We start from the raw sequence: 24,564 nt of genomic DNA on the forward strand, positions 1-24,564 counted from the left end.
ACATCAGGTATCTGTCCCTGCTCATTGCAGGGGGGTCAGACTGGATGGTCTTTATAGGTCCCTTCCAACCCAAAATATTCTGTGATTCTATGAAAAAGTCTCTTTTCAGTTCCTCAGATTTCTTAGTAGGCCAAATGTTTCTTCCCAGCTTTCACTCTATCAGAAAAAAAATGGACAATCTGCAGAGCTCAACTTTTCAATATGAGAGACAAAGTCAAACTGTCACCTATTGACAAATTTATACATAAAAGCAGAAAATTCCACTCTCCAACTTCCCAATCTTCTATTAAATGGAAAAAAAAAAAGAGCACTTAAAGAACAGGTTGAGGGGTTTTTTCCTCCCCCTGTGCAAGAGACTAAGAGAATTACAGTTAGCTATCAGTTCATCTACTTTAAGGCAATTATCTAATTTGAAGGAGAACTGAGTTTCAGGAGTCCATTTCACATCAGCCTTAAGAAAAGGTGGGGGCATTCCCTGGACAAAAAACAAGGCAAACAGCCTAAAAGTCAGAGCATGGAAATGCTTTCAGTGGGAGACTGAGGTCCCTGAGCTAATGATTTCCCAAGCTGAAAGATAAGCAAAAATGAGATCTCATGTATTAGAGACTTGCAGTAAACAGGTCCTGCTGTTTCCAAAATCTTTCGAGTAGTGTTTGAGAGATTAGACAGCAAATACTTTAATTTTTCAAGTATGATTAATGGAATCCATGATTACTTTAAGACATGCTCATTCAGTATGCACATTTGTGGTAATGATATCTTATTATTATGGTAATAGTGTTCTTACATAAACATGCATAATAGGTTTTAAAGGTGCTACACATGATAATTATTAGTTATCACGATGTCAGTTGCTTAAGGAAAATGTTTAATTACAGGTTAAACTGATCAGATGCATGTTTTGTTTAATGTATAGCTTTGAGGAACAGATAACAGAGGCATCTCGGGGCTTGTCCGTGTAGTCTGGAATTAAAATTCCAAGACAGAACTACAGTAATCCTTGCCTAAGCACAAGAGAGTTTCTTCAGGTGCTAGAAGAAGAAAAAAAATCTTGTTCTACAGATCTTAGATTATAAAAGAGTGAAACTGGGCTGAAAAGAACAAAGAACGAAAGGAGATTTAGCAAATAAAGGGAGATGGAGAAAACAAGGAGGGGAAAAAAAGAGGATTATGGCAACAGGAAAGGGAAATCATTACAGGTTTCCAGCAAAGGCCTCCTGTGGCAGCATGAGGAGAGGTGATGGTGATGGGACTGACTGCAGGGCTGAGGGGTGGGAGGAGAGCAGGACACGTCTCCAGGTGAAGGTGAACACTCCTGTGAGCTCCAGGTCTGCCTTCTGTTCCAAGGAGTACAGAAGGCAGTGGGATCTGAAGAATCAAGATAGCTGTTATCTCCAGAACATAGAGCTATGAGAAGCAGGTCTCACAGAAGACATACATTAGGGATTTGATTGTTTCCAAGGAAGATTTAACATAAGCTGGAAGGAAAAACAAAAGTCAGCCTAGGCACTCAGAGTAAAAATAAATGCAGGACTTGGGTGGGGGGATACATCCAGCCACGAAATCCTCTAATTTTTCCCAAATGCTAAAAATAATAAGTAATTATGCTTCTGCATCTTATGTCCATCAGTCAGAAATCACAGTATGAAAGGAGAAGTTTTAAAGAAAGTGTTAATGGGCCAGACCTTTCCATCTGCCTGGTACTTGCCTTACATCCAGTTCTCTTGCTTTAGCAGTTAAAAAAACCCCAAACAACTCAAAGAGAACTTGAATAAATGAAAACCAGCATTCTGTTCCTGATTCTGTATGATGATGGCACTGCACACCATCATGGCAAGGGAATGACACATCTAAAAATCTGCACTGAGTGTTTGCAAACATGGGAGCAAATGTTGTTGCCCAGAGAGATTGTGGCCTCCTTATCCCTGCAAGTGTTCAGGTCTAGGCTGGATGGGGCTCTGAGCAATCTGGTCAGGTGGAGGTGTCCCTGTCCATGGCAGGAGGGTGGAACAAGATATCTTTAAGGTCCTTTCTAATCCAAACCATTCTGTGAGTTTATGAAATAGTCACACTGGCAGCACAGCCTCCCAAAGCCGGAATCAGTCACATTTTGCTGTGGAATGAGAAGTGACTTTCCTTGCACAGGCACAAGCTGCAGCTTGCTTTTGTTTTTGTAAACAATAGAGGGATTATTTCTACTGCCTCATCAATTTGGCTTTGCATCTCACAGATGTATACAAACAACCACTGTGCCGAGTACACAGTGTAAACAAGGTGTAAGACACAGCAAAATGCAACAGAATTTCTTTGTTATCTGCCCTGGCTCAGTCACAGCCAAGTGACAGCACACGGAGCTGCCACAGCAGATGAAGCTGTTCCTGCCCGAGCAGAGCAGGGGAGGAACAAAGCACGGGAACCTGAGTACCACAAGCACAGACAGCAGCTTTGCTTACCAGCCTGCTGTCTGAATGTGACCTAACTGGTCTTGGAACCAAGCTGGAACTTAACTAATCTCAGAACTAACCAAAGTCTTGATGCATTCTGTTGTTCCCATGCGGTCGGGGCCTGCTCGCTGTGCTACACTGGGAATCAGTCCTCCACGCTAGCAGGGCTCTGACTTGGCTCCACGGGGCTGACAAGACGTTTTAAGTGTAAAACACTTTACATTAATTATCTTTAAGCCTCGCGGGCAAGATAAACAGGTCTCAAAGAACCAGCAGATACTTCAAGCGCAGACGTGCCTTTGGAGCGATGGAGGTTCCACCAAATATGAAAATGGGCCTGTCTCCCTGCCAAGCTCTGGTCCCCTGGTAGCCCTGCAGTTCCTTGGGATGCATTCAAATACAAACTAGCAGTGTGCTGTGCCAGTCAGCAGGGCTGACAGATACAGAAAGGGCACTTATTTAACTTATCTCCACTCAGCAGGAGCTCTGGACACACAGGATCCATGTAATAGTAAAGCTGTTGCATTAGGCAAAAGGTTTTCTGCCTGCTGGATCACAAGATATTCCCAGAGCCTTAATTGTATATGTTTAACATATGAGAAGTTACCAAGTTTAAGGAGAAAGCATCAGGTTCTATTTACACTACCCTTGTCCACAAGGCCTGGCAAAACTGACTCATGAAAAAGTTTCACAGATAAAACAGATAAGATATCAAGCAGTGCAACCAGCCAAGAGTATCCCCACGTTAAATGTGCTCCAAATTACATACCTGGCAGCACTGCTTACAATTTCCCACAATTATTCATTTACCCAGAGGCACTGTAAGTATTAAGACAATCCCAGAGTTAAAATTATCTGAGACATCACCAGATATTATCCCAAAGTAGAGCCTCAGCAGTTCAGATACAGAGGACGTGCAGATTTACTATCTGGAAGATATTGAAATGTCAGTTAAACTGTTAAGGAACAGTGGAATTTCCTGCCTTGCCACCAGACTGGTTGAGGACAGGCTGCAATAGGACATAACTGATGTTTCTGCACGGTCTGTCACTGCTGAACAAAAGGGCACCTGCAAAGGGCCAGACCCTCCACACCCTTCAGATCATCTTATTTTCCTCCTGCCCCGAGTGGCTCTTGCTGGATTCCATCCATCACTGTCTTCCAGCCCAAGCCTTATCTGCCCAGACAAAAGGGGTATGAAGAGACATTGTTCAACATTCAGTCTCCTGATAATGCCAAATGAACTTCCCGCAGGAACCCTGTCACGATCTTGATGGAAATTAATCTCCCTATGGCAGTAAGTCTACAGCTTAAGGTCTCTTGAAGCAGAAGGCTCAACAAGGTACAGCCAAACGTGATAGCAGAAGACAACAAAGTAAGTTCATACAAGAATGATCCAACTAGTCTTACATATGATCAAGAAGGAAATAAATTGCTCTAAAATTCAGATGCAGTTTGTGTCTAGTCCTGCACAGCTACTTGAGCAACCAAACTGGTGATCTCTGGGGAAAATGTGTCTCTTGAAACTGGTAACTGAGCTCACTCTGTTAAGCAACACCTTAAGTCACTAGATCAGCATATTCTGAGAGCCAGGGGTGGGGGATAAATGGGGGAGACACATACTATTGAGTGGCTGTAACAGAACTTAAATTTCAGGGTTCTAGCCCAACAGTAGAATGATTCCTTCAGAAGGGCAACTAATAATGACAAACATCCCTCCACATCTGACATACAATTTCCAGCAGCTTGAAGGAAAAAAATAATATAATGATTGAATTCTTATGATACAGAATTGACAGGCAATTTGATTTTAATAAAATATTCAAGACATGAAACAGTCTAGGTTTGATCAACCCTGACTGCTAAGACACAGAAGTGATAACGATGATGGTGTTGAATGCAAAAGCAGAATTCATTAATGCAGAAACAGCTCAAGTCAACAGGCACAAAAAAAAGGCACAAATGGTCGAACAATGAGATTCGATCACAAAAAATCCCCCAGTTCAGGAAAAGAATCCTTGCAAATTTACCTGCAATAATGAGAAACTCATCACACTGAACACATCATCCATTTGCCCAAACTAAGCTTTAGAAGTCATGGGTTACAAAAGAACATGAGCCTCAGAGTCTGCCTGGAGACAAGAGATTAAGGCTCAATTACACCTTTTAGCATGTGTTTTATGTGAGATGCCATATTTCACCATTTTTTTATTTCACTTCCAAGGTTATTTGTAATGAGTGCTTCAATTATACACTAGTCAATGACCTCCAACAATAGTGAAATAGCTGTGAAAAAGCAAGCTCAGAAGCAGTGACCAAAAATACTCCAATTTAAGTTCTGAAAGAAATTCTGAGCAGAAAGTAGTCCTGGTAAATGTGAACAGATAGTGCCAACCACTTTGCCTATCCATGCACACTGTTGTAGTGCAGACTATGACAACAACTCTAACTTCACAGAGTTTTCATTGCTCAGTACTTTGTACACACCTTTACCCCAACTCCCCCACAAGCTCAGGCAATCTATGCAAACATTTTATTTCACCCAGCTGTGGGAACATAACTGTTCCCTACAGTGAAACATGGCTAAAACAAAGCATAACAATAATACTATGAAGTTTAAGGCATGAACTGGAAAACACACACCTCGTTCAGAAGAACACAGATAATATTATTTCATAATCATCAGAAAGATGAACATGCAACATCTACTAAAATCCCTTCCCAGCCTTTATTAGCTGGTTAGCTCATCATGACCCTACCTGGCTTATGAGATCTGAAAGGATCACAGAAGGGGTTGTACAATTAACAGCCAGAGAGATAAACACAAACACCACCATTCAACAGTTTCATGTGCTTAGTTTATTATACATTTTTATAGTAAGAGGCAGAAGCAATAAATAACGCCATTAAAATCTCATTAGCTCTGATCAATGAGTACAGAAGATAACAGAAGAACAAAGCTGAATTTAATGTGTTGGTAAAGGAGAAACAGAAAATTTTCTTCAAGACTCAGGTAAAAATTGACCTAAACTTTAACTAATCTTCTGCCTTACCAGCAGCAAAAGAAAGACAGATGAGTGTAAACACACCAACAATAACACATTTGCTCACATGAATTAGTCCTGGAGTAACCACTGTTTTCTTGGGAAAGAAAGAAACCATCTCCCCTAAAGACTGTTCAAATTCTGCACTTCTTATGAAAAGCAGCTGCTGAAATAAAAGCTACTCAGTCTGTGCAAGATATTTTATGCAATTACAGGTAAGAATTCATGCTTTCTATTTTTCAAGATGATGGATTCTGATTTTTAGCCTAAATAACTTAGGTTTAAACAATTACACTCTCCATGTCCATACTGTTAATTATTTCCTTTCTAAGTACTCCTGGAAACATTAGGCAACTTCATCAAATTTAAGAGCAACTAGAATTTAAAGGAGACCTTTGAATTCCTATATATTTCATGAAAATAAGCAGAGATATAAATAATGAGCCTCATGAGAAAAGGCTGGCAGGACACAGCTCTCATGTCCTGACTTGGTAGGAGGCCACGGCACGCACACACCAGCCAGCTGATCCATGCTAATTCCAGCTGTGGAAATGCTTGGTGGAAGTGTCAAGGGATGGGAGGAAGAGACAACAGCACAAGGCTTGGGTTGGGAAGTCCATAGAATCTTTTTTTTATCTCCTTGTCTTGTAGACACCACATAAAGCAGAGACTGGAAGAGCGTTCCCTGCACACCAAACCTTCGTTGTAAACACGGGAAAACCACACTGTAAAAAAGGGAGCACTGGGTTCAAAGAGAAGTCTGGAAAATACATCTCTTTGTAAGCAAGATGCCACCACTTCAAATGGATGGGATGGGAAGAGCAGAGAGGCAGCACGAACAGACTACTTTGGACAAGAGAAACCCCCCTTCTCTTCAGGTGACAGAAAACAGCCCTGCACCATAAACAACGGCTGATGGGGAGAATCCAGCGGGTTTAAGGGGAACACAAAGTGCTTTAATCTTGAAATTCTGGCTTTCAAAGGGCATTACGTGGATCCTGAAACTAAGAGAGTGATGTACTTACAGTGCAATCCAACTGGCAGTCTTGTAAACATGAACTGCTATCTACATAGTTTAAAGTATTACAGTTTGTTAACCATAAATCAAATATAAAACATAGCACCATCGTTTCAATTTAAGTGACTTCTTTTATGTTAATAAGTCTGAATGTTTCAAGTGACTTTCCTCCATATTTATTCTGAAATTCCACGGTGCTTCTTTCATAATGAATCTAAATACTGCATGAGCTGAACTTCACATTTATAAATATTTAAAAAAAAGATGAAGCTTTCCAATATAACATCTTATTTTCATTACTTGGTGTTTTTGATAAGTTGAAACCAAACAGATCATGGATTATAAAAGAAATCAAGTACAGCTTACTTATGTAGATGATATTATGAAAATATTCTTAAGAGAAAACAGACTTGGAATTAATATTGGACTATAAAAAGAAACTGAACAGTATTTATAAGTTTTAAAAACAGTTTAATGGATCTTTGTTGCCAAAATATCTCCAGTAAGTTGCAGCCAGTCCAAACATCTAACAATGGCACAGCTTCCAAAGTTATATATGATAAACACAAATAATGAAAGATGAATAGATAACTCACCACAAAACAGATGCAGAGAAAGAAAGATTTTATGACGTGATAGTAATATTGGCTGCATACAGAAATGGAACACACAGTTGTTCTACATTAGCTCCATCTCCCTCACATTCTGAACTGCCATTACCTAGAACTGGGTCTTCACCATCACTGCTGGTGATCCAGGAGAAAGCTCTCCCAGCACTGCAAATGATACAATTTGTGTTACAATATGTGAATAAAAGCTACTCACAGACAGCAGGGCAGAAACCGTGAATTTTAGTGTCAGGATAATGCCAGTAAAGTCCTGCATTACAAAAATAACAACAATGGCAGGGAACAGCCTTAAAGGCACAATTACAAACACACTACTCCAACATGATCCTACCCCTTTGCAGTGGAATTTATCCACCAAAACCACAGTGAGGTCAATCAGTTTTAACTCTTACGCTGCTCCATCTCTTCTGACTGACACCCTTAACACTCGAAGGGGAAACACCACCTGTAGCCTTCCCACTCACAGTCCATTCTCATCTCACACAATCTGAACAGGAAAAGACACCAAACCCAAGCATCTTGCAGATTCCTGGCAGATTTTCACAAGGGTCTCAACTGAACAGCTGCTCCCAGCTTCTCCCACACCCCCCCAGTGTGTTGGGGCACCTGGTACCAGCTGCTCCAGGGCAGGACAGGACAAGGGGTGATGGGTTTAAACTGCAGGAGGGTCCATTTATATTACATACAGGAAAGAAGTTTTTAACAATGAGGGTGGTATAACACTGGCACAGGTTGCCCAGAGAAGCTGTGGGTGCCCTATCCCTGGAAACATTCAAGGTAGGTTGGATGGGGCTCTCAGCAACCTGGTCTAGTTGAAGATGTCCCTGCCCATGGCAGGGGGTTGGAACTAGATGGTCCTTAAGGTCCCAACCCAAACCACTCTATGATTCCATGATCATGCCTTTTAGGAACAATAATTATTATTAAGCTAGCTACTGACCACATTGGAAGCAAACCAGGAAGGCATTTTCAGCCTGGAGATCAGCTTCCCACTTGGACCAGAGCTGCAGATCCCACCTGTTTGGAAAGGGAACAATCACACGAGCTCAGCCTTCCCCTCCCCAAACCAGAGAACAAGTCAGCTGAGATGTGCTCACTGAAGAGACATGACACAGCTCACTGACCCTTCTGTAGGCAGGTAGGAAATGCCTCCCCACAACTGTGGAAAATCAAAGCTGTAGCCTGAGGGGGGGGAAAAAAATGGCTTTCTTCTTTTGCCTTCTCTGCCCACAGCAAGGTACATTCAGACACAGCCTGAAGGAACAGGAGCTGCAGAAAAATGATGGAATAAATAGGAAAAAACAACAGAGGGCAGGAGAGGAAAAACATCAAAGGAAATTGCAGCTAGCAGCTGGGAGAAGAGATTAAATCCCTTGTTAAAAATCCATGTTTTACAGGGCTTGCTAAAACATACATGAAGGGAAACATCTGGTATTATACCCACCTGTCTATCACCTTTTTGGGCCCTCAGGGCAAACAGTGTTTTGCCTTAAGGCTCTTAAATCAGTATATTATATTACTTGGGTATTGTTATTTACAAAGTGCTCTGTGTGCACCTCCTGCTACACAGACAATTGAAGTGACAGCTCAGGCCTTAAAAAAGATGCAACACTTAAGGAGAGGCATTGGCAGCTCGTGATGGCAGCAAACAAACAAACTGTATTAAAAACATGCATCAAAACAGTCAAAGAGGAGACACATCATGTGCTTGCAAATTATTAGTTACTATTTTTAAATCAAAGAACTGTGATCTAAGGTTTAAGAGCAGAGGACTTGGGATGAAAATAAATAAATCTGGGTTTTCTTCCAACAGTCAATGTACTCTGATAAATTGGTTTACTCTTTATCTAAGTTTTAAGGAAAATGATAGCATTTCCTCTTGTGAGGCTGTTTTAGTAGCATAACAAATTGCACAGAATCTCCAATACATTCTGCACCAGACCCAGAGCTCAAGTTTGAGCCACAAGGTGTTTTTTTGAGCTATGCTATCATGATGGTAACAAATAAGACAGTACAGAATTACCAAGCAACTCAGGAAGAATGAGCCAACTCCTAATTCCTCTTCACTAGGAAAATGCAAAAACTTCTGTCTGAATTTTTCCTGCTTTCTGTTCAACTAGATGCATTTGTAATTTTTTGTTATATTACCCAGTGGCTAAACCCCAAAATCTGTCCCATCATACTTGAAGACAAGTCTAGATCAACCTTTAGCTTTCTTACCAATGAACTGCTGAGTTTACCTGGTGTCTTTGCCTTGACATAAATCAGTCAGGGAACATTTTTTCCCCTAATTCTCTCCATTTTTCAGCACCTTTTTGAACAGACACGAGAATCAGTCTGTGTTTTAACACAGTCTTACAAATGATGCATTCTAAGGTCATACCACTTCCTTCTTCTAAATGATACCACTCTATCTCTGAGCAGGTGAGAGGGTGAACACACTTCAGTTGAAGAAACAAAGAGGTGCTCAGGTTCAAACTGTTCTCAAGCATGACCCAACCTATTTTTCTGAAGCTGCTGCCCTCAACTGTCTTATATTCTCCAATCCATAACTCGACCTACAATCTTTTATCGAGTGTGTCATTTTATACTTGATTGTGTTAAAATGCAGGTTGTTCAAATAGGCACTTAGGGCCAGTCTGGGGCAGCCTGTGCAATTAATTTTCAGCCTTGAAATAAATAACATTTAACACCACAAAAAATTTATCTAAAAAGACACATGCTGTATTTTCTTAAGGATTTTTAAATCTCAAAGACACCACCTGAAGTAGCCACTCCCATTATTGGTAAAAGCTTGAAGAGCAGCTGGGGCACCTCAAAGTTAATTCACCACCACAGGCCACCGAGGAAGTGAATGAGAAGCAAACCTAGAGCAGCACAATTACTCCAAGCAGTGAGAAAACGTGCTGCCTGCTGAACTGGCTGCCAGCACTAGTAATGCCAGCTTGTAAAACCTGCTAAGAAGGAATTACAATAATTGGGGATTGTAGTCATGAGCTACAATAATTGGGGATTGTAGTCATGAGCTACTGCTGCAAGTCATCACAGGACAGGGAAGGTGCAGCCCTGATGAACCCTGTCTTCCTCACCCTGTGCATCAAGAGGTGCAATCACAAGCTGCACCAAGATTTTTTGATTTATCCCTTGTACCTGTGTGGCTCTTATTAAGCCAAAACAGCAAAGGAAAGAATAGCCTTCAAATTAAAAAAAATCTCCCAAATCCAATGAGTTCTTTTTGTTTTGCAGAGAGTGGGGGCAGAGAATTAAGTGGCTCCAGTGTATCCACAATGACAATATCATTAAAGAGATTTAGTGAAAAATATAATCCTCTAACTACAAAACAGATCAAAATAAGGCATTTTCTGATGGGGCTGTTACACACTCTTATATCTAACACAACTGTCTACATCAGAACCCAGGCTAAAGGCATATGCTAATGGCAAAGCTGCTTTCAAAGCAGCACCATGAAAGCAATTTGGCTTTTCTCTGCACCACCTACTTCGAAAACTGGAGTTTTGTCAAACTTGAAATTACTGCAGCCTTCACTAAACTAAGATTGACATGGGCAGCAAGGGAGGTAGAGTCAAAGTGCAACTCCAGCCAAAGAAAGCAGAGAAGAGCTGACCATGGGACTGCAAGGCACAGAAAATGCAATACTATGAGGTGCATTTTTCCTCAGGACTCCACTGTATGAAGTGCATTAAACATGCTGTACAAATCAGATTAATCCCACAGAGCCAAGAGGCAGGATTTTCATCCAGAATATATTACTGCTTATGCCTTTGTTCTTTTCAATCACGGCTGCTGAATCCAAGAGGTTAACAGCTGAAAATTAGCATATTCCTCTAACATTTGAGAATGCTTTAAAGCACTGATTCATTTTTATTATGTTTTACACATTCCCTCTTCCCCCCATCACAAATCAAATATTTAATAAACTAACATTAGTAGTGCATCATTTGAAAGCCTTTTAGGACAGTTTTGGTTCCTGAATCCTTCTGTCTGAACTTTATATTTTCACAGTAGAGGTGCACAGCTTACAAGAGTTACTCTGTTCACCCCTCATTTAGCAGGACAGTCCTGAGTTTCAGAAGTTACAGTTAATTCCTTCCTGGGAACATGAAAATGCCATAAAGAGGGAATAGGATTTCATTAATATGGGCAGGTTTAGATTAGATATTAGGAAGAAATTCTCCCCTGTAAGGGTGGGGAGGCCCTGGCACAGGTTGCCCAGAGAAGCTGTGGCTGCCCCAGCCCTGGAAGTGTCCAAGGCCAGGTTGGACTGGATTGGAGCAACCTGGGCTAGTGGAAGGTGTCCCTGCCCATGGCAGGGAGTGGAACTGGATGATCTTTAAGGTCCCTTCCAAAGGTCCCAAACCACTCTATGATTCTGTAAATATTAACTCCACAATCAGCAAAAAAGGAAAAACAAAAGTCTTTTAAAAGCCTGGGGGGGATTTGTCTTTTCAAGTATTTTGAGCTTTACAAAACCCTAAACCCCTAAAGAAAACAAAACTGTCAAGAAGAAACAGCTGCAAAAATGGCACAATCAAAACAGTTTCTACATACTTTGAAGCATTTTTCAAAGTTTTCCAGATCTTAGCAAATAATAAGTGGATCAAATTTCCTAGGTTTGCAGATAGATGATCCATTTCACAAATTATTTCAACACACCATTGGAATGCATGCTAAAATTCTATTTAAATTCATACAAAGATCATAATATCTGGCCACAGAAGCTTAAAGATGTTACATGTTCCAAAATATTTCCCCAAGTCTAGCAAAAGCCTGAAGTAATTCTTTCAGGAAGGCTGCAACACATGCCCTGCTCCCAAATGCTTTTTGCCCCATGAGCAAGCACAGCACAGCATATGGTGAGCCCATGTGTGCAACAGGACACAAGGAAAATAAATAAGAGACTATTCAGAGCAGAGAACTTAATGCAAATTAATAAGAGGCCTATAAAGCCATGCAAATACTTATATGGACCAAAGAGAGGCTTTTGCAGATTCAGTGTGATACAGTGTGTTTAAATGGACATGAGAGCAATCAAACTACCAACACTCCTCTGATTATCAGAAGTATGCTCTAAAGAATGTTACTAGGCTGTCTTCTACATTCAAACCTGGTCTTTTTTTGCAAATATAAAGAGATGGTAACTTGTAAAATACATTTTTACTGAACTTTAACCAACGCGATGGACTGAAACTGCGATGCCACAGGTTGAGTTCCTGACTCCCTTTCGTGCACTTTATGATCTGATGTGACACAGGCAGTAAAAAATCCTCAATCTCACAACTCTTTTTTTTTTTTTTCCTGAATGACTTGGGCTTCTTAAAGCCTTTGCAATATCAGGCCTTAACACTTCAGGCTAAGACTACAGTGTATTGATTAAACAAGTGATTCAGAAAACCCGGGGAAAAGAGGAGGGGGGGCTGAATGATCAGAGTTGATCTCTTCACCTCCATGACATGATGTGAATGTAATTAATCCTACATTTATTTAGAGAAATTCACATCCTACAATACAGCAGCAACTCCCTGCTGGCTTCAGACCAGGTAATTATGCTGCAAGAAGGACAAGGTTTCGATTCTAACGAAGAGATGAAAAGGAAAGCAGGCCTATGAGGCCGACCTACCTTTCAGGGTATGTCTCACCTGCAAATCAGGGAGAAGCCAGTACAGCTCAGGAATATCTGGCTTAGCTTTAATTCAGTTAGTTCCAATAAAGACAGCAGCTTCCACAGAGATTGTATAAATGCCACTGGAAACCCTGGGTTTTTTTCCAAACTTTAAATCAAAGAATCCATGCTCAAACTGGCACGTTACACCTACAGTCACCAAAATTAGCAATGTTACATTTGTCTTAGGTTGGGGAGCACATATTTGTCAAGGATAACAAAGCAAGTTGCAGATTCAGTTCCACAGAACACACTAAGGCAATTTAACAGCTTATTTGTCTTAACACACAGATCTCCTTCACTGCACAAGTTGAAGCTACTACAATACACAAACAATCATTTTATAATATTTTTTTTGCAGTAGAACATGAACAAAAGGTCAGATGGTAAATTAAAAAGTAGAAAAATAGTGATAGTGAAAAATATACCTTATTCTCCTGCATGTCTCATACCCACAAAACTTTGAGCAGATTAATCCCCAATTATACAACAGCCAGGCTGGATGGGGCTCTGAGCAACCTGGTCTACTGGAAGGGAGGTAGAACAAGATGATCTTTAAAGTTCTTTCCAACCCAAACCATTCTGTGATTCTGTACTAAGTGTACCACCCCCTGGAAAAGTGCCAGGAACACTCAGAACTTCACCTCCATTTCAGGAACACAGAATATGCTCATTTACTGACACTAAAGTGGTAAATGTTTAAAACTAAACGTGCAAGTAAAGAGTAGGTAAGAGTATTTTAAATTGACATGGGCTCAAGTTTTTCCTCTCAGGCAGGGCTGCAGAACAGCATGGACTTACTGCCTGCCTGGACAAGGACTCATAGGAAGCTGTTCAGCCTTCCACCCATGTCATGGCCAGCAAGCACACATGTACAACAGTGACCAAAAACCAGTATGAATAGAGCCTGGCACAAAGGGGAACACAAAACACTGGAGAAAGACATCAGGCCACACAAAGGAACCTCAGCACAGCAAGAGGCAGTGGGTAAACTATTCTGACTTCTGTAAAGGACAACTCCTGTGGGGTCACAGACACAGAACTCCTCTCCAGAGGGAGAAAAGGCTCTCCTGCAACAAGCCTGCACCTGGATTCCCCTGGTCTCAGCAGCCCCTGTTGCAGCTGCCAACCAACCAGTGGTTTCCCCAAAACTCCTTCTCCTCTCCCTCATCTCCTTCTGCTCAAAGGAAGGTGTGGAAGACAGAGAAAACCTCAGATTTGTAATACAAATTCAGTTACGACTTCACCTCAGAGGCTGCCACGTGTATCAGAATGGCCTGTAAAAGCTCGGACCTAAAGAACAAAGGCATGCAAAGCAGACAAATTAAATTTAATTTTATTATGGAAATGAAAGCAATAACAGAAGTGACAGCAGGGTGGATGATAAGCTCACTTAGCAGGGGGATCAAATGAAGTGATGACATGTCATTATGACCTCAGGGGTTAAAGATGCAATTTTCCATCTGGCTGCATCTGGCTTTTCAACAGAAATGTTGACACCACCTGCCGAGATTTACCACAAGCTGCCTCCATAGGTCTTTGTTGTCCAGGTTAACATTTACTTCTCCCTCTTTCTCCTAAGTTTTGCTGAGCAACATGCTCCCTTTCTCCAAAGCCTAGTAACAGTTAACAGGATTTACATGCCAGTTCATACAGCAGTTGAAATTATTAATAGTCACCTCAAAAGCAGCTTAAAGAGAAATACTAGAAACCTAGAAAGCAGGTAAAACTAGCTTTAAGATTGTAAACAGGAAGGCAAAATTTTAGCTACACTTGCTAATATCTTGACTAAGACATTTGGGAATCTATTTTTCTCTTAGTACCAGGCACCTGATTAAAACAATTTTTCTAAAAAAGAAAATAAAATCCTTAGCATTAAAGACCTAGTTTGTACTCCCCATACCCAACTGACTATTAGCCACCTGCATGTGTTTTATTCAGCAGCTTAATCATTTCCAATTCCAGATACACTGTGCTTAAAATAAATCAGCTCTTGCCAGCCCAGTGACACATTCACTTATTCATCTAATTTCCCCACAGCCAAACCATGATCTCAAACCAAATTTGTAATCAGCCATTGACACACTGCTGGCTATAAGGTTTTTGTTTCCACGTGGAATATTTAAAAGCTGGTACCTACCAGGGGAGTTCCTCTTCATCTGGAATAGGACTGTGTGCCTACTGCCACTGGATACATCCATTACAGTTTTGCCTGTGCCAAGCTTTTTTCCTAAACCTGCATCTCCCAGACTGTTCTCTGCCAGCACAGGTGAGCTAAAACGTTTGCTTCCAGCTGTTTTTAAAGTGACCAGATTCTTCTTTCAAAAGAACCTACAGGGTGTTTTAACTGTTTATAAAAAAACAAAAACATAAAACCTCCACTAGGACTTGGTTACATACCAGGGAAAGAGGGGAAGAAAAGCAAAACCTTCCATGGATTTTGAGAGCACTCTCAGTTATGAAAAGACAGGAGGAAATGGAGACAAAGAAGCTTCCATGGAGCAAAGAATAGCCAAGAAACAAACCAGAGAGTATCCAGACCCACTGGAGATGAAAATAATTACATTGAAAGACCACCACAAAAATACCTATGAATACCTTCTCCTCACAGAACTCTCTCACCACAAAGGCAATTATAGAATCATAGAATGGGTTTTGGGTTGGAAGGGACCTTAAAACTCATCCAGTCCCACCCCCTGCCCTGGGTAGGGACACCTTCCACTAGCCCAGGTTGCTCCAAGCCCCATCCAACCTGGCCTTGGACACTTCCAGGGCTGGGGCAGCCACAGCTTCTCTGGGCTACCTCTGTGCCAGTGCTTCAGAGGGAGTTAGCAGAGGGGTGTCATAACCTTCTTCCCCTGGAATGGAAGATGCACCACCCTCCTCTCCAGATGCCTCACCCTGGGGAGCTGGGAACCCTTGTCCTGAACAGACAATTGGTCGCCCATTTCTGCATCTGTCAAGGTATGTTCTGAATGACAAGTGAACTTTTGGTTTTCCCTTCAACATAAAGGAATAAAACAAAGTGTTCCCATTCACTTTGCACATGCTGAACTTAAAACACATGCTTCACTGCTAAACTGAACAGGAATGACTTCAGCATATGCTTAAATGCTGTCCTGATTCAGACCTAAAAATAGGAATGGTTTCTGCGGTTCCTCTTTCTCCCGCTCTGCTAATGACAGACAGCTATTGTGCCCTGTCATTCTGACAATAAGAGAGCTTAATTGCCCTCTTTCCAGCAGCTGTCAGTTCTGCTTAACTGGGACATAATGTGAGAGTCTGGGAGGAAACGTGTTAATCTATCAGTCACTTATAGCTACTGTGCATTTTCCTGGGCTGGATTTAAAGAAAACCCTGGGGTTTATGACTGACTTGCTAGAGATTATATTCATTGATATGGGCAGCAGTGATATTACTGTCTTATGACTCATTTCTTTGTGAAAGATCCATGAAATAACTATCTCCTTCTTTATTTACTGCACTTTTCCATCTCAGCTTCAACCTGAACATGAATTTCCCCATACCTGGGGAATTTCCCACACATTTAAGGTGTGGCCAAAAAAGGCCTCCACAAATATGACAGTGTAAAATGAACTGGTTGATCCTGGAATTAACGAGGATTGATGAATCAGAATGTTTGGAAACACCTGTAGTTGCTTTAGAGTGTTTTGTGCATTTCTATTTATAGGAACACAGTCACTGAAAGCACACAGAGGAGAATAAGAATCAACATCATCTACAGTGCATAATAAGCAGCTATAAACTGAGGGTCTTTAATTCTCCAAGAAGTTCTGATAAGGTCACACCTAAACCTACAGCCTGTGCAGGCTCAGTTCTCTGTCACATTCCCCTTTCTGATCATAATTATTACCAATTTCCCTCTATATCCCCTCACTGCTCCTTGTGTCTCGTGCACTGAAGTTATTTTTCTCCCACACTCTCTTGTTAAATTGTGAACTGAAAAGCAAAGACTAATTTTAACCGGTTTTATGAGTCTACATTTTGCTATATTAACCAGTATGAAAATGGCATTTTTTTTGTGTTTACATCAGTAATGCCTATTCCAACTCACACCTTCTTTTGTGGCCCTTCAGAGAAGGCTGCGAAGACATAAAAAGGAAGGAAGAAAATACAAAAGCTGTATGGAAAACAGAATAAATCTGACAAGAACAATATAAAGCTTAGTAAGATTTGAACATGCAGATTGCTTTAATCATTTAATCCACTTTCCACTGTTTTCCTACCGACACTTTTGGTTTTAAGCCATTAAAACATGCTGATATTGTAACCAGTCTGGCTGCAAACTTCCCAAAACTCTGGAAATAAGCCATGCTGACTCTGTTGAAAGAACATAGGTGAGGCACAGAAGTGCTGAAGTGCAGGGACTTTGCCTGGAAGTGGCAGAGTCACTGTTTCCTCTCAAGTGAAGTGGAAGCCAAAGCACATTGTCAGGGAGAGGGAGCTGGCAAACAGCTCCAGGGGCAGGAGCACACAGTGCATGGAGATTTGTGACACTTACTCTGGTGTTGATAATCAATTGCTACAACTGCTACAGCCCATAAATCAATGTTTCCTACAGCTGTCAATGGTCTGCCTGTGCTGTCAATTCAATTCAGAACTAGGAGTTATTTCTTACCTTTATCCTGAAGTTATATAAGTGATATATAAGCTTTTTTCTTCCTGAGAGATTGCAATAGAATGAAAATTCCCCAGAAGCTGTTTTTTCCCCCAAAAAAACATCTATTAATAGATTCACAAAAACTCACATTTTTATTTAAAATGCAATTCCTCCCTCCTTTCTCCAGTCATGTCACTACATAAAAAAATGCACTGAATATCTCCACAAGAATAGCTGGACAGACACAGCTACTAAATGAAGAAGAGTGATCTTATTTCCACGTATAGGGGTTTTTTCACTTTGCTGATACTTGTTCACAGATGAAGTATGCTGAAAACATTACCCACACCAATAACTACTGAAGAACTTACTTGATTTTTTGAATCCAGATGCAATAGTCTGTAATGAAGAGATCGTTAAGGATGTAGGCAGGGTCACTCTCCCTGAAAATCTTGTGAATGTCCAGCAGACACTTCAAAACTGCAGCTTTTCCTGGAAATAGATTTTTGTTTTTGTGAATCACTAGAAATCTTAATAGATCATATTTATCATCATCTAACCTGTGATGCTTTAATAACATTGGTATCTGCAACCATCCTGGAACTTTAGAGTTGAATCACAGGCTCAGGACAGCAGCAGTGTAACTGTGTCCTTTGGTATCCACATCCCTCTGAATTCAGTGGGGATCTCTCTGCAACACTAAAGCCTGAAGGCACAGTCATGCATGTAATTCTCCACAGCTGAAGGAGCCCCTTCCCCCAGCTTTTCCACTTCTCCAAGCTCTGCTGTCCCAGACTTTGTAACAGGCACAGTGTGCATGGTATTTTGACAAAAAAAAAAAAAAAAAAGAGTAAACTGAAAAGCAACTCACAAATAACAAAAAGTTATGACCCATCATTTCTCTGGAGGAAAACACATTTCCCTTTATGCCTCCACAAATACCTGTGCTGGAAAATAGCAGGTTTGGGAAGACACAGCCCTCAGCAGGGTCAAGCACATGGAATTGTGTCAGGCAGTGTAATGATGCCACTGCCCAACAGCTCACCAGGGCCCAAAATTAAGGAAAACTTTTCCTGCTTCTGACTAGTTACTGAATAATTTGTCAAAATGCAAGAAAAACTCCCTTTAGGCCCAATAAAGGGCCATTTGACACACAGATAATCAACTCAGTAAAAGATGAAAAATGTAAATGATTTATCATTCCACAACCAGAAGACTTTCTGTTGTCAGTTTGATTTTTCCTTCATATGCAACAATCCAATTAGCTGGAATCTCCTCCCTTGGTTTTCTGATTACAGTTGCTAAAGGGTTAAGTGCTGGAACACTTAAAAAAAATTATTTTTGCTGTTTAATGGGGGAAAAAACCCACCATATTCAAATGAAAACAGCCACTACTGCAAATGGAATCTAATAACCCTCTCCCAAGAGGCTGGCTCCTCCTAGGCTATGAAACCTGAACAGGGATGAAATTACATTTTACAGATTTAGAAGAGCAGGGGGAAAAAAAAGGAGGGAAAAAAAAAAAGAAAAAAAAAAGATCAGAACTCCCCCTGCTGTTCAAGCAAAACACTTGTTTATTTGTTTGTAAGTAATTCCATGCTGCAAAAATAGAGATAGAGAATGAAAGTTAAAGGATGAGGAAGATGGCAATAAGGAGAAAGAACCAAGAGTAATAAGCCACGGCAAAGAACTGAAAAACTCGCTGGTTTGGGAAACCTACTGAAGAAGTCAGGTAAGAAAACAAAATCCCAAATATAACTGATAACTTTTAGACTGCATCCCCATCAATGCTTGTCAAGCCAAGCTTGTCAAACTTCACTATTTTGACTAAAAAGAAGTGAGCTCTTTTAAAAAGAAATGATATGTGGAATTAAAATCTTGCTAATTTTCTCAGGTTCCAGCTGTCAAGCTGTCAGCCCAAAGCATTTACAACATCCACTCCTGCTACTCATCTGCCAAGCGACAACGCACAGCAGTGAATATCGCACTAATTCGCAATTAAAAAGTCTTTCTTCATAAATTAAAAGTTTGGGATTCCAGGAGCTTAATGGGTCTCTAATTAGAGAGGCTGCAAATCTTGCCAGACATGGAATAGGGAATCCTGAGTCAAGGCAAACACGGAGCACAGCAAACTACCAAATGTCTGCTTTTAGAGTGTGAGTCCATGTGATTTAACACAGTTTTTGCATCTCTTCGGTGTGAAGTCACAGCTCTGCATTTAACTGATCAATAAATACACTGCTTTTTATGTGCAGATACTATTTCCTGATTATGCAAAAGATCCAAACAGTTTTAAAAGCACACATATAAAAAGGTCCCAACATCTATAACAGAAAATCCAGAGCACTTGTCTGCAGATCACTGGGTTGTTCTGGAGTTCCTCGCTATGACAGCTGCTACCCCACAGCCTGCAACTTGAATTCTACAGAAAGTCAGTCCTCTTTTCACACACTATTTAAAAAAAAAAAAAGGATGTAATTTGACCCCAGCTCTGTATCTGCCATTTGATAGAACAAATTATACTGATTCTACACCATCATGAAATTCTACCACCTTTGATACTGGGTATTTGGAAGCAAAGGAAATTTAAAGTCACATATATCTATTTTACATTATTTTTCCTGAAGACTTCTGTATGTTTTTCCACATTTTCAAGGAGAAGCATTCATCTAAGAAAATAAACTGAACTTTACTGTTTCATTTAAAAGAGAGAACAACAGCATTTTTAAACACAAGAAAAGAACCCTCAAAGACTTTTAAATTGAAGCATCCTGGTAATAACTTACCCAGTTAGGCAACAGTACTATCTGTTTTTAATGGGCAATTGTAGAATTGTAAATATATTAGTGTTAGGTTCTGCATGAAAAGAAGCAAAGGATATTTTATGTTGCAAAAAAGAGCCCAAATGAGTTTTTATTACCAGCTCATAGATGACAACTTCAGAATCAAAGAATCAGAGGATGGTTCAGGTTGGAAGGGACCACAGTGGGTCACCTGCTCTGGCAGGGTCATGGATGTACCACTGCCATTTCACTCCCTTTTTCAATCCTACCCAAAGAACAGATAAATGCAGTCAATAACTACGTTGATTTTGAACAGTTTCGTGGAGTACTTTAAGTACCACAGATCACTAGAACAGCATATGAAAAAATCTGCTGAGAACCTCAACATTAATCAGCTCAATGCATTTGTCTTACAATTAAGACTCTGGCAGGAAGTCTTAATGCAAAATAAAGTGTTTCAACCACATGCAAGGATCCTTAATAGCTTAAAAATGCAGTATCCTGTATCTTGGAAGTGATCCATCAACACAGGACTAATATTTTTAAAGCCAAGTAACATAACCTGAGGCATTCAGTGCCATCAGAATTCTTTAGTATTTTAAAATATATCAGTTTACTGTGCTTATTATTAGCGAAACATTGCATTATACCATGTCCCAGCTTCTGTCAACAGCATCCTGAAAGAAATCTCAAGTCAGGAGAGGACAATTTAAATCAATTCTTCCTTTAAGTTAAACAGCAGTCCTTGAATCTACATCAAAAGCAAGTTTTGTGTTACTATTTAATTGAATTCATTATCTGTTATTGATTTTTACCTATGTCCCTCACACCCATATAACAATACAGTGCCAAATTGGTGATGCATCATTTCCAAAGAGGGTAACAGAGTATTTAATGTTATCTACACTTAGTCTGATTTGCACAGTGCATACTTTGCTAAGTATTTTGTAAAAACAGAAGTCCCCCAAAGGAACGGTTCAAATACCACTGAAGACTGAAAGGGGAAAGTTTTTGACTGAACAAATGTGTCTTGGTGGTACAAGCATTACCTACAACCCTATTTCTTTTAACAATACCTACACACACTCTCTTCCCCCATCCTGCTTCTGACTACAGATGGGTAACCCATCCACTTGGTACCTTTCCAATTCTTTGGCAGTTGGCTCCTTTAAAAAATCAGCACTGCTCACACTCTACATGCACCAAAATAGTAAATACTGATTTCATACACAAACCCCAGAACTTTCAGAAGTTCACATTCATCACCATTACTTTCATCACTACACTGCCCATGCCACTCCCAATGGATTTATGTCCACATGAAGTGGAATCACAGAATGCTTTAGGTTGGAAGGGACCTTAAAGACCACCCAGTTCCACCCCCTGCCATGGGTTCCAGGTTGCCCAGGTTGCTCCAAGCCCTGTCCAACCTGGCCTTGGACACTTCCAGGGCTGGAGCAGCCACAGCTTCTCTGGGCAACCTGTGCCAGGGCCTCCCCACCCTCACAGGGAAGGATTCCTTCCCAACATCCCATCTAACCCTGCCCTTCTTCAGCTTAAGGTCTTTCCCTCTTGTCCAAATACTCCACACCCTTGTCCAAAGTCCCTCTCCAGCCTTCTTATGTGCCTCCTTTAAGTACTGGAAGGGCCTCTAAGGTCTCCATGAAGCCTCTTCTTCTCCAGACTGAACAACCCCCAGCTCTTCTCAGCTTTTCCTCATCTCCCTTACCAAGCTACTAAAGAAATTTTGTTGGATCACTGAAAGTTCACTGCAGTACCATTTTCCATCATGACATTGAAAGAAAAGCAAGTATCTTATCTCTCCTCTACTATCCTCCTTAGAAAAAAACAAATCCAAAAGGCTGACAGCACTGGATCATTGCAGTTTTGCTACCAGAATTTTATTTTTTCACATGTATGAACAGCAACATAAGCCAGTGGAGATAAGTGAAGAAGGACAGCATCTATCTCCCCCTTAAAACTTCACTACCTGACTGCTATAATGTAAACAGTATTTTGAATCAATAGTTTTTGGCAGTGGTAGAGATTAATATTGTCATTTGTGTGGGTTTTTAATCCTGCAATTGAAAATAAACCACTGAAGTGCTGCTTCTCAGTGATTCTTCTGTCCAAAAAAATTAATCTTAACCCTGAATGTGTTTTTTTTTTTTTTTAAAAAAGTAGTAACTCACGATAAATAGAAAAGTTGCAAGTAACTTTAATAACCCAAGATATAAACATGGTTGTGTACAACTGCAAAACTGGAGCTGGAAAAGCCATAGGCTTGAAGATCTGTACTGTCACAGGAAAGCTCTCTGGGATAAACAGGGAATATACAAAAAGAATATCACTGCTGAAGGAACAATTTGCAGTCAGTCAGATGCCAGCTCCACTCCTCAAGGGGAAACAAAAAGCTACAAAAACACAGCGTACAGCCAGTTTTTTATTCTTTGGGGTCACCTCAACCATTTTGCCTTAAACCTGCAAAGAACTGTAACACTGAGTAGGAGCCACAAAAGTACCCCTTCTCCTCGGGTGTGTGATTCTGCACAGCAGTACTGAACTGCCCCACACCATGGAACACCTCAGGAATACTGCTTGTATTATCTGCTGCCTAATAAATTAGTTGCTTCAGAGGCTTTCTACTGCTAAAGGCACTCATTTTTTTCCCCTCTTCTCTCCACAGCCCCATTTTCACAAAACCACCACACGTCCAGAAATGTTGGTACTTCAAGTTTGGGTGAAACTGGCCAAAGGATTCAAAGTTATTAAAGCAAACAGACACACAAACAAGGTGGCTCTGCAGGCATCACTTCCAACCCCTAAAAAACTCACCTAATTGCAGTATCATGACTGTGTCACTGAGGGCACGTGTCACTAACCCAAAATGTCTGTACAGGGGGTAGCACAGCACTCTTCTTCCAAAAGATACCAGGACATCATGGATGCAAGTGAAGCTCTGTGCATATCAGTGAAAAAAATCTGAATTAGTCTTTGTGCTTGTTTGTTTTCCTTTAAGGAAAAAAGTCATAGCAGAACAGGAGCAAAAAAAAGTAAATTTTTATATATTATGCCTCTAAAAAGCTGTATTTGAATAGATATGGAAATCAACATGTTAAACAGAAACAAGACACTGCACATTTGGTTTGCATGGCAGGATGACAGAAGTCCTGTACATTTTAGTGGTTTTGGATTAAAAAAAGAACGTAGAGAACATCAGAATAAAACATCTACCTCAAGACTTTGCCATCCTTTAGATTAAAGCAATAAATTACATCTGTCCCACATTATTATATATATTAAGGAGAAGCTATAAAAAGCCTTTTAAAACTAAAGAAAAATTAAATCCACATGATATTAACCAAATACATGTGTACATATAAGATCTTTAGAAATGATACATGACTCTGCCTTCCATGAAAAATATAGATATTCAAGACAAGGATAAATATACCTGCCTGGGGAGAGCAGTTCCTTGTCCTCCTTTATGAGTGAGGAAGACCTCTAATTTACTCAGGCCAGAGGCATTAAGGTGGTATTAAAGACTTTTTTAAAGGAGTGATTTTCTTCCCAGCTTTCACTTTTCAAGACAAAATACCCCATTTATGAATTCAAATAAAAATACCTATTTCATCTTGAACCCTCAATTTATTAAAATTAATAAAAACACTTTGCTGACAGCCAGCACTTCTCTGCACCGTGACTACCTCAACCCATTTTTCATTTTAATGGATGGCCAGCAAGCATTTAAATCATTTATGGTTTGTGATTTAATATTTAAAGGCTAAGGTGTGTGTACATGTCATGCCCAGCAAAATGGCAGCCAGTTCAAACAAACCAGAGCTCAGGCAATTTTGTTTACAGAATGATGAAAACACCCACCCTACATGGTTTGTATAACAGAGATAGTTATTAACAGCTTGGTGCCAGGAGACTGAATTTTCTGAGTATGAAACATACAGTTGGCACAGGCTGCACCAAGAACTGCTATATCATAAGGACATGCACAAAACCCCTTTACTATGTTAGGACATGGATCTGAAAAAGATAAATCGGGAATTGAGGCAATCAGTGCATTTTAAGTGCACTCTTTTGTGACCTGCTACTGCAGAATTAATAATAAAAGATCTAGAAAACCTGTTGTCAGAATAAGTTATTAGTGAATGTAACATTCACCACCACTAGAAAAGTTCAAAGGATGAACCCAAAAGTCCTGTCAAATTTCAGTTTTGATCCTGCAAACTGAGACTTGGCTCAGTAACTTCAGGAATGGGGCTGGGACAGTCCTTCCCAGCTTGCTGCATCATGACAGTGAGTGGATTACAGGCCATCCTTTCCACTGCCA

The 24,564-nt window shown here is 40.4% G+C and overlaps 1 protein-coding gene across 3 annotated transcripts in view; it reads right to left on the bottom strand.

The window, feature by feature from the left end:
- Positions 1 to 24,564, bottom strand: part of SHQ1 (SHQ1, H/ACA ribonucleoprotein assembly factor) — a 44,679-nt gene that overhangs the window by 3,397 nt on the left and 16,718 nt on the right. For all 3 annotated transcript variants that reach the window (XM_017829899.1, XM_017829900.1, XM_017829901.1), the window contains exons 10-11: positions 23,055 to 23,178; positions 17,808 to 17,928 (exon numbers count right to left, since the gene is read on the bottom strand). In XM_017829899.1, the coding sequence (XP_017685388.1) occupies positions 17,808 to 17,928; positions 23,055 to 23,178 (245 nt within the window). The remainder of the gene's footprint in view (positions 1 to 17,807; positions 17,929 to 23,054; positions 23,179 to 24,564) is intronic.

The sequence above is a fragment of the Lepidothrix coronata genome, unplaced genomic scaffold (assembly GCF_001604755.1).
Source record: "Lepidothrix coronata isolate B3197 unplaced genomic scaffold, Lepidothrix_coronata-1.0 Scaffold170, whole genome shotgun sequence".
NCBI lineage: Eukaryota > Metazoa > Chordata > Aves > Passeriformes > Pipridae > Lepidothrix > Lepidothrix coronata.